The following is a 15,017-nucleotide window of genomic DNA, read 5'->3' as shown; positions in this document are numbered from 1 at the left end:
AAACCCAATAGGAACAAAACCCCAAACCCAACTGGAACAACCAAAAACCCCAAACCCAATAGGAACAAAACCCCAAACCCAACAAGACCAACCAAAAACCCCAAACCCAATAGGAACAAAACCCCAAACCCAACAAGACCAACCAAAAACCCCAAACCCAACAAGAACAAAACCCCAAACCCAGCAGGAACAAAACCCAAAACCCCAAACCCAACAAGAATAACCAAAAACCCCAAACCCAACATGAACAAAACCCCAAACCCAACAAGACCAACCAAAAACCCCAAACCCAACAAGAACAACCCCAAACCCCCAAACCCAACATGAACAAAACCCCAAACCCAACATGAACAAAACCCCAAACCCAACAAGAACAACCAAAAACCCCAAACCCAACAAGAACAACCCCAAACCCCCAAACCCAACAGGAACAAACCCCCCCAAACTCAACAACAACAACCCAAACCCAACAACAAGAAGAACCAGACAAGAGAGAATATGCCCCCAGGAACACAGATGTCCCTCAAAGCATTATTACTGTGGCAGCAGAATTATGACTTCACTCCAGATTGTCCACAGATCAGCTAAAGAAGACCCATGGAGACCATGGAGGGAGCTACAGGACCACATCCCCTTCCCCCCTACCATTGCCAGCTTGGCCCCACTTAGCCCTAGGGTGCCAGAGATGTCTGTGTATGCCATCCCCCTCCCCCAAAAAGGAACAAGCAACCAAGCACTCCAGGGTTTTGGGGGTGTTTTTTTGGGGGGGAGGAAGGTGTTCTGGTGGAAAATGCCCTTCCATGCAGTGGAGAAAGCTCCATGGGGCTCCTGCTCATCGCCACCACCCTGTGTCCCCCACCCCCCTCCTCGCCCAGGGTGGCATGAATGGGGTGCACTGGGTGCTGGGGATGTGTTGTGGCACAGGGGTGATGGTGACAGGGTCAAACAGTCACAGAAAGAGAGCTGCTGGCTGGACACTGAGTGTTGTTTCCTCCCCCTGTCTCTTCCCAGGGGACAACCTGTGGCTTTGGTGGTATCCAGTGGGGGGGGCTGTGTTGGTGTCCTCCCCCTGTGGGTGCAGGAAGGGTGAAGGGTGGGTGGTGGGTGCCATGGAGGGAATAGGAAGACTGAGGATGGGGGAGCCCTGGCCAAGTGGGATGGCTCTGTGCCCATGGGCACCCTTTGGGCTCACTCTGGGTGTCCCTGTGCCCATGGGTGGCTGTGCCCTACCTGAGATGGCTGTGGAGGTGGCAGCAGCCACCTCCCCTTCCTCCAGAAGGGCTTGGCCAATGTCCCTCCATCCAGAGGCTGGGAGCTGACGGTGTCCCCTCACCCCAGCCAGCTCAGAGGGGCTCTGCTTACCTGGCACTTGAGTGTCACCTGCTGGGGACAGGGCTGTGCCACACCACACTCAGCCATCACTGACCCCAGCAGTGAGGAGGACCCACAAGAGCGACCCCATCTGTCACCCCCCAGTTCAGGAGCTGCCCTAAAGACCCTGCACCCCCATGGGGCTGTCCTCCCTTTAGGAGCCCTTGTCACAGTAGCCTTTGCCCGAGGGAGTGGGCAGGGGCCCAGCATGTGCATGCCAGTGGAGGTGCCATCACCACGGAGAATGCTGCTGGCATCACACTCCCACCAGGCTGGATGGTCCAGGGGATGGCCACCTGCCCAAGGTGGGGACAGTGGCACTTGCTCCATCCTTTATCCCCCAGGGACTACCACAGGGACTTATGGGGCTCCTGGACCAACCTGTCTGGAAGAAGATGCTCTAGGGCTCAGCATCCTCTTGAGGTGGGACCACCACCTGCCCAACCCCATGGAGACACACCCAGGGTGAGAGGAAGAGTGGGAAGAGCTGGAATGGGGGGTTCCCCACATGGGCTGTGATGTCCCCACCCAGGATGGGATGGGGGAATCCACCTCCTGCTCCCACCTAGCCTGAAGATGGAGGTAAAGCCCCAACCCTGGCTGAAGGCAGCCTGCTTTGGCTAACGAACTGTGTCATGGCTTCCAATCCCAAAATCCCGAGCCTGGCCCGGGAGAAGTGGCTGCCCTCCCTGCCCCGAGTGCCCCCCACCCCTCTGCCAGCCCAGTGTGGCCAAGAGATGCTTTAGGGAGGGCAGTGGGGAAGAGGCAAAGGGCATGGAGAGGGCCTCCATGGTCCCATTTGGGCAACACTGATGGCTCGGAGAGGTTTTATTGAGCTGAACAGGGAGAGGGAGGTTTGGGGGTGGGGGTGTCCCTCCTGCACCCACAGCCTGGCCCTCCCTGCAATGGGGGTGGTGAGGCCAGGGAGGGGCAGAAGGGCTCCCTGGGGCTGGAAGCACTCGGAGAAGTCCTGCCTGCTGGCAAGGATGGAGACCAGAGTGGGAGGCATCACTTCTGGCACCCTTCTGAGCCAGGGAGAGGTGAAAATGGGGAAGGGGAGGGGGGGGGGGGGGGGTCAGGGGGTTTCCATCCCCTCCTACCCCAGGGTCCCCACCAGCCAGGCCAGTGTCCCTCTGATCCCTGGTTTCCTCAATGGGAGCCCCATAGAGGGGTGAAAAGGAGGGGCTGGGAAGGGGCATCCCCGCCCTGTCCCCACAGTCCTGGGGTGCTCAAGCCTTCAGCTGGTGCCACTGTGCCACTGCCTGCCGGGGCCGGGCGATCATGTCCTTCCAGTGCTTCACCTCCCCGGGGCCGCTCTTCCACGACAGGTAGATCTGTGGGGACAAGCAGCTCTCGGATCCATGGCTTCATCCCCAGCCCTTCCAACCCCCCTATCCCACTCCTTGGAGATGCCAAAGAACCCTTGGATCTGCAGCTTCTCTTCTGTTCCTTCCAGCCCTATCCCAATCCTTGGTGATGACAAAGAAGTCTTAGACCCACGGCTTCACTCCCATCCCTTCCGACCCCATCTCACTCCTTGGAGATGCCAAAGAACCCTTGGATCTGCAGCTTCTCTCCTGTCCCTTCCAGCCCTATCCCACTGCTTAGTGATGGCAAAGAAGCCTTGGACCCACGGCTTCACTCCCAATTCTTCCAGCCCCATGCCACTCCTTGGGAATGCCAAAGAAACCTTGGATCTGCAGCTTCTCTTCTGTTCCTTCCAGCCTCATCCCAATCCTTAGTGATGCCAAAGAAGCCTTGGACCCACAGTGTCACTCCCAACCCTTCCAGCCTCATCCCAATCCTTAGTGATGCCAAAGAAGCCTTGGACCCACAGTGTCACTCCCAACCCTTCCAGCCTCATCCCAATCCTTAGTGATGCCAAAGAAGCCTTGGACCCAGAGCGTCACTTCCAACCCTTCCAGCCTCATCCCAATCCTTAGTGATGCTAAAGAAGCCTTGGACCCACAGTGTCACTCCCAACCCTTCCAGCCCTATCCCACCCCTTGGTGATGCCAAAGAAGCCTTGGACCCACAGTGTCACTCCCAACCCTTCCAGCCCTATCCCATCCCTTGGTGATGCCAAAGAAGCCTTGGACCCACACTGTCACTCCCAACCCTTCCAGCCCTATCCCATCCCTTGGTGATGCCAAAGAAGCCTCAGACCCAGAGCATCACTCCCAACCCTGGCCCCATCCCACTCCTTGGAGATGTCAAAGAAGCCCTGGATCTGCAGCTTCTCTCCTGTCCTTTCCACCTGCACCCCAAGTGTAATCCAAAGCAATCCACAAGCTGCTGGCCATGGCATGGTGGGCACCATCCTCTCCTCCAGCTGCACCACTTCACTCCCAGGAGGTTGAATGGAAAGTGGAGACACCACAGCCAAATCCACCTGCCCATCAGTCCAACCTGCTGCTTGGCATTGGGCTGTGCCCGTGCCACTGCTGAGGCCCCCTTTGGGGCCTGGGGACGCCAGCACCTGAGCTCCTGTCCAGCAGCCTGTGCTGCAGAGCCCTCCCCTGGGTGTTTGGCTGATGATGTCATCAAGTTTGGGGATCATCAGCTTGCTGCGGTGAGCTCCTTTGTCATCCTTAGCCTAACGAGCTGGGAGCTGGAGGGATCTGACCTACATTGCATCTCCCAATCCCAGCAGGGTGGGGTTGGAAGGGAGCTCTGGAGATCAGCCAGTCCAAGCCCCCTGCCAAAGCAGGGCACCCACAGCAGCTTGCCCAGCAGCACAATGCCCAGGGCCACTTGCAAGCTCTCCACACAAGGACACTCCACAGCCTCTCTGGGCAGCCTGCTCCAGCCCTCCAGCACCCTCACACCAAACAAGCTTCTCCTCAGCCTCACATGCAACCTCCTGCACTCCACTTTGTGCCCTCTGACCCTTGGCCTGGCCCTGGGCACCACTCACAAGGGCCTGGCCCCAGCCTCTTGCCCCCCACAGCTCCTTTAGCTGTTGCTGAGCACTGAGCAGATGCCCTCTGGGGCTGCTCTCCTGCAGGCTCCACAGCCCCAGGGCTCTCAGCCTTTGCTCCTCACAGAGCTGCTCCAGGCCCCTCAGCACCTCCAGAGCCTGCCCTGGACTCTCTCCAGCAGCTCCCTGTCTCCCTGGAACTGGGGAGCCCAGAACTGGACCCTGGACTCTATCTGTGGCCTGACTGGGGCAGAGTAGAGGGGTATGAACCACCCTCACCCAGCTGCCTACACTCTTCTTCACGTCCCTCAGGACACCATTGGCATTCTTGGCCACGAGGGCACATTGCCCGAGCAGGGCTGGGGTCACCCTGCTCATGCCAGGCGAGAGCTTGCCCCCCCCCCCCCCCCCCCCCCAGCACATCCAGGAGCGGAGGTGGCAGGGAGAAGCCAGCAGGAGGGACCTCCACCGCCCTCCCTCTTCAGCTTGCGATGCCCTCCCCGGGTACCACCGGGCAGGGACGTGGCTGCCCCCTAGCTGCCAGCCCTCGGCAGGACATGCTCCCGGGGTCGCTCCCCCACCACCCACCCACCTTGCCGATGACATCGTTGCGGCTCAGCCGGTCCTTGTCCATGACGGTGATGACGATGGTGGTCTCCCGCAGCCGCTCCGTGGGGATGTCGAAGGCGAAGGACTCGTTGAAGACAGGGTTCAGGCACCGCTTCATCACCACCGTCTTCTTCTTCTCCACCCGCTTGTCCTTGTACATCAGCCACACCTTCACGTAGGGGTCTGGGAGGGGAGAGGAGCTGCTTTCAGCCTCGGCTGGGCGTGGGGGCCGTGCCGGTGGCCAGCGTGGCAGGAGGTGGAGCCCGTACCTGACGTGCCCCCGATGTCCATGGCTTTGAGGTTCCGTGCTTTGATGATGTTCACCACGATGGAGTTGGCGGAGGGGTTGTAGCACAGCGACAGCAGCAGCTCCCCACGGCTCCCCTGCAGAACCCACGGGAGCTCTTAGATGGGCATCAAAGCCTCCTGCTGCTCACCACAGCACCCAGACCAACTCCTAACCGGGAACCCGATGTTCTCATGTCCCACCACAGGAGCAGGATGCCCTCAGGTGGGCATCAAAGCTTCCTGCTCCTCACCACAGCACCCAGACCAACTCCTAATTGGGAATGCAACGCTCTCACATCCCACCACAGGAGCAGGATGCCCTCAGGTGGGCATCAAAGCCTCCTGCTGCTCACCACAGCACCCAGACCAACTCCTAACCGGGAACCCGATGTTCTCATGTCCCACCACAGGAGCAGGATGCCCTCAGGTGGGCATCAAAACCTCCTGCTCCTCACCACAGCACCCAGCCCAAGCCTTGCTAAAGAAGCCAAAGCTCTCAGGTGCTGCCACAGGAGCAGGATGCTGGGCTGAGACACCTCAGAGCTAGCCCAAGGGTGAACTTTGGGGTTGCACAGAAAATCAGGGCAGGAGGAAATGGGACCATGCCCAGTGGGACATATTCTGGTCTTGCTGGAGGCAGGAGAAACCTCTCATTTCAGATCTACCTAAACCAGCTTTCTTTGACCCAAAACAGGACACTCTGAACTCTCCAGAGCCTTAACATCAAGACTTGGGAAGAGAAACCTCCCTGATGGGTGTTGAACCTTCCCACGAAGCAGCAAACGTTAAGGTAGCGAGAAGATGGTGATCCCCCCCTGGGACAGAGGGACAGGAGGTGGCCTCCCCTTTAGGGCTGCTCCCAGAGGGTGGAAGGAGAAGCAGGGCCTTACGCTGCCATCGCTGCAAGGCTTCAGATCCTTCCAGAAGGTCTGCATCTGGGTGAGGTCTATCTTGTTGAGAGGGATGGAGACCTCCCCGATGGGGTCGTTGCGGCTGAAGCGGTCATAGTCCAGGACCTGCAGGTACAGCACTCGCTGCACCACCTTCTCGTAGGGGAACCCTGTGCCACAGAGGGAGAGGGTGAGGAGTCTCCACAGCCATGCCAGGCAGTGCCCTGTGCTGGCACCACCCTGCCTCGCCTGTGCTGATGGGAGGGTGCTGGCATCAAGCAGCAGATGGGACTGCGTGAGAGGAAAGGCGGTGAGGGTGGGGAAGGGTTTAGAGCGAAAGCCTTGTGAGGAGCAGCTGAAGGAGCTGGGGGTGTTCAGCCTGGAGAAAAGGAGGCTGAGGGGAGACCTTCTGGTTCTCTGCAACTCTCCTGAAAGGAGGCTGGAGCCAGGTGGGGGAAGCCTGGCTTCTCTTCTGCCAAGAAGCAGGTGCCAGGACAAGAGGAAATGGCCTCAAGGTGCCCCAGGAGAGGTTTAGTTTGGACATGAGGAACAATGTCTTGCCCCTGAGGGCTGGCAAGACCTGGCTCAGGTAGCCCAGGACAGTAGTAGGGTCCCCCTCCCTGGGGGGGTTTCAGAGCCACGGAGATGCAGTGCTGAGGGCCATGGTTTGGTGGTGCCCTGGCAGTGCTGGGTGAAGGGTTGGACTCTTGTGATGCTGAAGGTGTCTTCCAAGCCAAACCCTTCAGTGATTCCACCTGCCCAGCAGGTAGGACAGAAGGTCCCACAGCCCCTCCCCAGCCCACCCAGTCTGCTCCAGTCCCTCCCCATCCCTACCTTCAAAGAGGAAGGTCTCGTTCCAGTGTGGGTTGAGGTTCTTCCTCTTCACCTTGGTCTCCAGCTTGTGCTTCTTGTCTGGGAGCAGGTAGATCTTGACGAAGGGGTCGCTGGTGCCGCTGAAGTCCTTGGCCGGCAGCTCCTGCGCCTTCATGATCTTGACGGTCAAGGTGGACTCCTGGAAGTTGTAGCCGACGCTGAACTGGATGCGACCCAGGTTCTCCCGGCTGACGCCTTCGTGCCCCTCATCATCCTCAGATCCTGGGGAGAGCTGCGGTGGTGGGGCGAGCGGGGAGGTGAGGGCGGCGGTGGGGTCCGCACGCCCCTGTCCCCCCCAGTGCGGCATCCAAGCGCGCTTCATAGCGGCACCCGAGCCTCAGCCCCGTGAGCTGTCAGAGGGCGTCAGGCTCTCCCCAGCGCCCTCCCACCCCCATCGACTCGGATGACTCCTGGCTCTGTGCCACTCGTCCTGGGGACAGGGACTGCCAATTAACCAAATTCTTCCTGACAGCCCTGTCCCTGCCGGCTGCAGCGCGGCTCGGGATGGCCTCGTCACCGCGGCTGAGCCGGCCACAGTGCCCAGCGGTGATGGGGACTTGGCAGAGCAAGCTGGGACGTGCCAGGGCGCCTGTGACACAGGGCGGGCACAGGGAATCAGAGTGTAGGGGTGGCGTTTGGAAGGGAGCTCTGGAGATCAGCCAGCCCAAGCCCTCTGCCAAAGCAGGGCACCCACAGCAGCTTGCCCAGCAGCACAATGCCCAGGGCCACTTGCAAGCTCTCCACACAAGCAGACTCCACAACCTCTCTGGGCAGCCTGCTCCAGCCCTCCAGCACCCTCACACCAAACAAGCTCCTCCTCAGCCTCACATGCAACCTCCTGCACTCCACTTTGTGCCCTCTGCCCCTTGGCCTGGCCCTGGGCACCACTCACAAGAGCCTGACCCCAGCCTCTTGCCCCCCACAGCTCCTTTAGCTGTTGCTGAGCACTGAGCAGATGCCCTCTGGGGCTGCTCTCCTGCAGGCTCCACAGCCCCAGGGCTCTCAGCCTTTGCTCCTCACAGAGCTGCTCCAGGCCCCTCAGCACCTCCAGAGCCTGCCCTGGACTCTCTCCAGCAGTTCCCAGTCTCTCTTGAATGACGTTGAGTGCCCAAAACTAGACCTACAACTCCATCTGTGGTCTGACTGGGGCAGAGTAGAGGGGCAGGAGAACCTCCCTCGACCTGCTACCCACAGGTCTTCATGCTCCCAAGAAGGGGTGAGACACCCAGGCGATGGCCAGGTTGGGATGCCATCCTTGAGGTGCCCAGCAGACCCCATCCATGCATCCATCCACCCATGCATCCATCACCCACCATCAGCATCTCACTGGTCAGGGAGTTGACCAGGTCGGAGACAGAGGAGTGTGGCTCTGTCTTGCGGTCGGACTCATCGTGTGGTGGCTGCCCGGGCACCGGTGCTGTGTTCACTGCCTTGCCACTGGCTGGCAACCTGGGGAAAGAGAGGCAGTGCCATAGAGGAGAGTGGCCAGGAGCCAAAAGTGAGACTGGAGCACCCTCTCCCAGTGGATGCTACTCCTGGACTGTACCAGCTCCTGCTGTAGGCTGCAGTTAGGATGCAGGCACAGCCGGGCTGCAGGGGTGCCCAGGGTTGTGCTGCTGGAAGCCTTGTGTCACCTATTCCAGCCTACCAGTATCTCCACACCATGGCATCCTGGCTGGTGTGGGCAGCTGGTTCTGTTTGTGCTGCTGCCAGGCATAGCTGGATGCCAGCTGGTGCCCTGTGACCTGGGCATGTCACCTGAGGACACAGCAGCAAGTCCCACGCTGCCCGTGTCCCACCTTCAGCAGCTGCAGAGCCCATGGTGATGCCAGGGGCACCCACTTGGAGATGTGGCTACCCAGTCCCCATCAGTACTGGCAGCAACTCACAGCCCCAGCATGGGTCTGGGCGCGTAGGTGGCCCATGGGTGCTCCACACTGCCACAAGGGCTCGGTGCCCAGTGCCAACCGCCCCCTTTTTCTTCTGCCATTGAGCCATGGCCACTGCCCCAGTTGTCCCCACACAACCAGGTCTGAGTGGGTGGTGGCACCCAGGTGATTCCAGGATGGTGAGCACAGTGCCCGGGAGGAAGGAAAGGTGGGCAGCCAGGAGCTGCGGGGGGCACACACAGACAGAGCAGTGATGGAGGCAGATGGGCACACACCAACGCCACGCTGCCACGCTGCTCAGGGACACCAGGGGGCACAGGCACATGGCAAGTGGGCACAGATCCAAGAGGGAGAGAGGAATGTGCACGCAGACAGGCACTCCACAATGCACCCCCACGCCACGGCTCCCACCCGAGCTGAGCCACAGTGACAAACCAGCAGGACACACACACACACACACACACACATACCCTGTGGTGGGCACCACACTGTTGGCACAGCCCTGGCACCGTGGTGGGGTCAGCAGGCAAAAGCCACAACACATGCCACAAGACACCCACTGACAGGCCAAGCACACACAGACACACACCACCAGTGATGCAGGGAGGGGAACCCCGGGCACGGAGGTGGCACAGGGTGGCTGCCCTCTCGCACACCCACACGCACACAGCCTGCCCACCCCAGCCAGGTTGGCAGCCAGGGAGGACCTGCGAGCCCGAGGCAGCTGGGGAGGCAAAATTAGGTTAAAAAAAAAACCCAACCCAAAACAAAACAGAGGGAAAAGGAAAGTGGAGGAGCTGGTGGTGGGAACCTTCTGGGTGAGGAGGTGCCAGTGGAGCCGCTGGGTGCCAGGGTGGTGGCATGTGCCAGTGGAGATCGAGGACAGAAAGAAAGAAAGAAAGAGAGGAGGGAAATAATAAAAGGCAAGAGAAAGGAGGAGGCAGCATCAGTCGAGCACTGGCCCTGTGGGGAGGGAAGGGGGAGAGAGGAGCAGGGCAGATGGACAGACGGACGGACAGAGAGCGGCTGGTTAGTCACTGGGGCAGGAGGCACACCGAGGACCCGGGCTGGAGCTGCTGGGAATGAGCTGGAAGGAAGGAAGGAAGAGGAAAGGAGGGAAGGGAGGAGAGAGGAATTAAGAAAGGAAGGAATTAAGGAAGGACAGAATTCAGAAGGAAGGCAGGAAGCAAGAAGGAAGGAAAGAAGGAAGGAAGGAAGGAAGGAAGGAAGGAAGGAAGGAAGGAAGGAAGGAAGGAAGGAAGGAAGGAAGGAAGGAAGGAAGGAAGGAAGGAAGGAAGGAAGGAAGGAAGGAAGGAAGGAAGGAAAGAAGGTGGAAGGAATTCAGAGGGAAGGAATTGCAAAAAGAAGAAATTCAGGAGGAAGGAATTTGGAAGGAAAGAAGGGAGGAATTTGGAACTCAGAAGGAAGGCATTCAGAATTCAGAAGGAAGGAACTGAGAAACAGGGATGGAGGAGACATTTTGGAGCAGGAAAGTGGGAAACCAGCAAGAAGCTGAGAAACAGGACTGGAGGAGCCATCTGGGCAAGCAGCAGCATCGGGTGGGTAGGAGAGAGCAGAAGGCGCTGGAGCCCAACCCCTCCACCAGCTGAGCTTGCCACATCCCATGGGATCCAAGGAGATGGGGAGTGAGGGAGACGGATAGAGGCCATGCATGCATTGGGATGGGTCTTGGGGACCAACAAGCTGGAGGAAGGGATGCAGGGAGCAGGGTCTTGCTGTGCCACAGCCACCTCCCCACGCCTTCATGCCTGGCGCCTAGCATCTCCCATGCCCTTGCCAGGCACAGTGTGGCATGGCACAGCACCCAGTGCTCCTAACATAGACCAGTTGTGCAGCAGGGAGACTGAGGAGGGAAGTGCTAGAAGGTGGAGCCAAAGCAAGCTGAGCAGGGTAAAAATAGCTGGTGGGCAAGAGTGGTGCCAGTTCATTAACGTGCTGGGCATGGCTTCACACCTCCTCCCTGCTCCACGGGGGATTAACACCCACTCCTGGCCATGTCCAGTCCCTCTGCTCCTGCCAGCCCTCCTGGCAGGGCTCTGCTCCTGGTGCTGGATATGGTGTGGAGCTGTTGGCACTCCAGGAAGGCAAAACCTTTGTATCAGGGCTGTGCCACCTTGCTTGGAGGAGAAAGGGGGCATCATGTCCCCTAGCTTGCTCTGCCCCACCAGATCAGCCTTGAGGCTCGAGCCTGTGCCACCACTAGGACCCAGGGGTGCTGCACACCCACCCAAGCCATCAGGTTGGAGGTTGTGGCAGTGTGGGGCACGAGACATGCATTGGCACCCTGGGAAGGCAAAGCCTTTGGTAACCAGGCTGTGACACCTTGCTTGGAGGAGAGAAGGGGGTGCCATGTCCCCCAGCCTGCTCTGCCTTGAGGCTTGAGCACAGGCCACCACAAGGAGGTCTCTGTTGTCCCCAGGGTCACTGCCCAGGACTGGGGGTTCTGGCAGTGTGGAGCACAAGATATGCATTAAGATGGGACATGGCTTGGCAATGCCAGGACCTTCCCTCCCTTTACCCCCTTCTCCTCCTGGCACAGAGGTTGCTCCTGTGCCCCTCTCCCAGCATGCAGTCAGGTGTTAAGGGTCTGGCAGTGGGGATGGCAGGGAGGACAGGACAGGGAGGAGGGGATTGGGGTAGGGGAGGGACAAGGGGAGTCCTCTTGGTGCCGCTGCTCCGGAGGCAGAACCGTGAGTGCTTCGGATGTCACCACGCCCCGTTGGGGCCACCCTGTGCTGCTCCAACCTTCGTGCTCCACGAGGCCAGTCTCCTCATCCTCCTCCTCATCCTCCTCCTCCTCCTCCTCATCCACCCTGAGGTTGAAGCCCTGGTCTCCTCCAACTCCTCCTCCTCATCCTCCTCCTCCTCCTGCGGGACCTGCCTTTGTCCTCGCTCATACCTCTTGTCCCCCTGAGCGTTCGACTCGTTCGGCTGCGTCCCAGCAGGCTGTAGGTCGGGGATATTGGCAAAGTCATCTTGTTCTGAGAGTCCCAAAACCAGGGATAACACCACCATCCGGCCTTCCCTGCCCGGGTGCCCCACGGGCAGCAGGGGAGAGAGAAAGAGAGAGAGGAGAGAACACAGCATCAGGCAGAGCACCTGCAGCAGAACCAGCAGAAGCACCCCTGTGGTCCCTTCGGCCGGCGGCAAAGGGACCGTGGATCTGCCTGCTGGCTCCTGCGTGAGAGGTGATGTCCAGGATGGGCACAAAGGGCTGTAGGGAGGAAGGTGTCAGCTCCAGTGAGGGGATCACCACCACCTCTCTCCTCCATTGGTCCAGCTAGGGAGGATGCTGAGGTCCTGCTGAGGTGGGAGAAGGTGCTCAGAGGGGTGAGAACATGCCCAGAGAAGGGAGAAGGTGGCCTGAGGGATGAGGAGGTTTCCAGAGGAGGGAGAAGTTGTCCAGAAGGATGAGAACATGCCCAGAGGAGGGAGAAAGAGGCCTGAGGGATGAGAAGGTGTCCAGAAGAGGGGGAAGGTGAAAGAACATGCCTAGAGAAGGGACAGGTGCCCGGACAGACAACAACATGTCCAAAGGAGGGAGTAGTTGCTCAGAGAACATGCCCAGAGGGATGAGAAGGGGTCCAGAGGAGGGAGAAGTTGTCCAGAGGGATGAGAACTTGCCCAGAGGGATGACAACATGCCCAGAGGGATGAGAAAGCATCCAGAGGAGAGAGAAGGTGTAAAGAGGGATGAGAACATGCCCTGAGGAGGCAGAAGCTGCCCAGAGGGATGAGAACATGCCCAGATGGATGAAAACATCCCAGAGGGATGAGAACATGCTCAGAAGAGAGAGAAGGTGGCCAGAGAGATGAGAACATGCCCGAAGGGATGAGAACATGCCCGGAGGGATGAGAAGGTGCCTGGAAGGGCTGGGAACAAGGGACAAGAGAAAGAAATGAGGTCCCAGCATCCTTCCCTGGAGGAGGAGATGGTGGCAGCATGGCTGAGGCTGTTTGCCATCCTCTGGCACCGGTGGCACCGCCTCCCTGGGGCCCATAACCGCATTTACACGCAGCGCCGGGGAAGCAGGCAGCGGAGGAAGGGCAGTGAAGAGCAGAAAGCAAAGTTAATGGCTGAGGAAAGCAGCAGTGGTGGGAAACGGCAGAGGCTCCTCCGTGGGGAAATGGGACATGGCTGCTCTCCCCACCGCCAATTAAGGCTGGAGCCAGTGCCAGGGCTGGGTAAACAGGGAGGAATGCGACCCTGGGGATGGTTAATGAGCTCCGTCTCCACACGGGGACCAGTAAGTGGAGCTGGGGAGGAAGCTCCTGGTGGGAAAGTGCATAGCCAAGAAGGGCACTGACTGGTTGGTGATGAGGAGCAGAGATCACGACCAGTGCTGGAGCTGGCAGGAGACACCCCCAAGGGTGCTCCTGCCTGTCAGGACCTGAGTATTCTCTCTCCCAGGAGACAAGGGGAGGAGCAGGAGGATCATGGGGAGGATAGAAGAGGTTGGAAGGGTCACAGTGGCTCCTCGGAGGAGTCACAGTGTCACATGCTGAGCTATGGTGGCAGCACGGGACTCAGCTTAGCCCTGGGTGTTGGAGGTTTGATGCAGGAGATAGGGTTAAGCCAGATTAAAGATCACAGGACTCTGAAGCCAGCCTGACAGGCAGCGATATTGGGGCTGAGCAGGTTGCCACCCCTGCACAAGGGCCACCAGCAGCATGGCTGTCTCCTCCCTGGCACCACATCCCTGGGGCAGCCTCACTCCTTGGGGACCGTGCTGGTGGCTGTCCCATGGGCTGGGACATCCCTAGAGAGGAGTTGAGCACCCACGCTGCTTGGGACAGAGCAAACTGGGGGAGTGTGCAAGAACCTTCCCTGAGCCTCCCTGGGCTGGGTGAGCCACCCTTGCACCCACTGGTGGGGCTGGAGGGGACCTGGCTGTTCCCACATCCATGGGCAGTGATTCCCCATGGTGGTGATGGCTGAGAGGCAGTGCTGGAATGAGTGAGGGAGAGCAGAGAGCAATGGGGAGAGCAATGGGGAAAGAGGAGGGAGCAATGGGGTGAGGAATGGGGAGGGCAAATTGGCAGGGAGAGCAAAGGAGAAAGCAGAAGAGAAAGAGGAGAGAGGATGAAAGAGCAGAGGAGAGAGTGGAGATCAACAAGAAAAGGAGAGTGAAAAGGAGATGAGAAGAGAGAGTGCAGGGGACAGAAGCGAGTAGAGGAATAATAGGGAGAGCAATGGAGAGAGCAGAGAGCAGTGGGGAGAGCTGAGGAGAGAGCAATGGGGAGAACAGAGAGAGCAGAGGGGAGAGCAGAGGAGACAGCAGTGGGGAGAGCAGAAGAGACAGCAGTGGGGATAGCTGAGGAGAGAGCAATGGGAAGAGCAGTGGGGAAAGCAGAAAGCAATGGGGAGAACAGAGAGAGCAGAGGAGACAGCAGTGGGGAGAAGAGAGAGAGCAGAGGGGAGAGCAGAGGAGACAGCAGTGGGGAGAAGAGAGAGAGCAGAGGGGAGAGCAGAGGAGACAGCAGTGGGGAGAGCTGAGGAGACAGCAGTGGGGAGAGCTGAGGAGAGAGCAACGGGGAGAATAGACAGCAATGGGGAGAACAGAGGAGAGAGCAGTGGGAAGAGAAGAGAGCAGTGGGGAGAGCAGAGAGCAATGGGGAGAACAGAGAGCAATGGGGAGAAGAGAGAGCAATGGGAAGAGCAGAAGAGAGCAATGGGGAGAGCAGAGAGCAGTGGGGAGAGCAGAGAGCAATGGGGAGAAGAGAGAGCAATGGGGAGAAGAGAGAGCAATGGGGAGAGCAGAGAGCAATGGGGAGAGCAGAGAGCAGTGGGGAGAGCAGAGAGCAATGGGGAGAGCAGTGGGGAGAGCAGAGGACAGAGCAGTGGGGAGAGCAGAGGGGAGAGCAGAGGAGAGAGCAATGGGGAGAGCAGTGGGGAGAGCAGAGAGCAATGGGGAGAGCAGAGAGCAATGGGGAGAGCAGAGCAATGCGGAGAGCAGAGCAATGGGGAGAGCAGCGGGGAGAGCAGAGGACAGAGCAATGGGGAGAGCAGAGGAGAGAGCAATGGGGAGAGCAGTGGGGAGAGCAGAAGTGCACACAGCGGAGAGAAAAGAAGCCAGCCGAGGCGAGAGCGAAGGCAAGAGAGGAGAAAGGCGAGAGCAGAGGCGAGAGCAGAAGGAGCAGCAGGGGGAGCAGCAGC

At 59.3% G+C, this 15,017-nt stretch overlaps 1 protein-coding gene across 5 annotated transcripts in view; it reads right to left on the bottom strand.

The window, feature by feature from the left end:
• Positions 1-499: 499 nt before the first annotated feature.
• The window catches only part of SYT7 (synaptotagmin 7), a 45,042-nt gene continuing 30,524 nt past the window's right edge, over positions 500-15,017 (bottom strand). For 3 of the 5 annotated variants that reach the window (XM_064163321.1, XM_064163323.1, XM_064163324.1), the window contains 6 exons: positions 8,265-8,400; positions 6,913-7,183; positions 6,079-6,248; positions 5,170-5,284; positions 4,884-5,083; positions 500-2,705 (listed from right to left, as the gene is read on the bottom strand). In XM_064163321.1, coding sequence (XP_064019391.1) covers positions 2,601-2,705; positions 4,884-5,083; positions 5,170-5,284; positions 6,079-6,248; positions 6,913-7,183; positions 8,265-8,400 — 997 coding nt within the window. In that variant the 3' untranslated portion in view covers positions 500-2,600. Of the gene's footprint in view, positions 2,706-4,883; positions 5,084-5,169; positions 5,285-6,078; positions 6,249-6,912; positions 7,184-8,264; positions 8,401-11,760; positions 11,887-15,017 lie in introns of all 5 variants that reach the window. The other 2 variants (XM_064163320.1, XM_064163322.1) reach the window with 1 other exon arrangement.

The sequence above is a fragment of the Pogoniulus pusillus genome, chromosome 24 (assembly GCF_015220805.1).
Source record: "Pogoniulus pusillus isolate bPogPus1 chromosome 24, bPogPus1.pri, whole genome shotgun sequence".
Lineage (NCBI taxonomy): Eukaryota > Metazoa > Chordata > Aves > Piciformes > Lybiidae > Pogoniulus > Pogoniulus pusillus.
The sequence above is the reverse complement of the archived record's forward strand: the minus strand, read 5'-3'. Positions and strand labels throughout refer to the sequence as shown.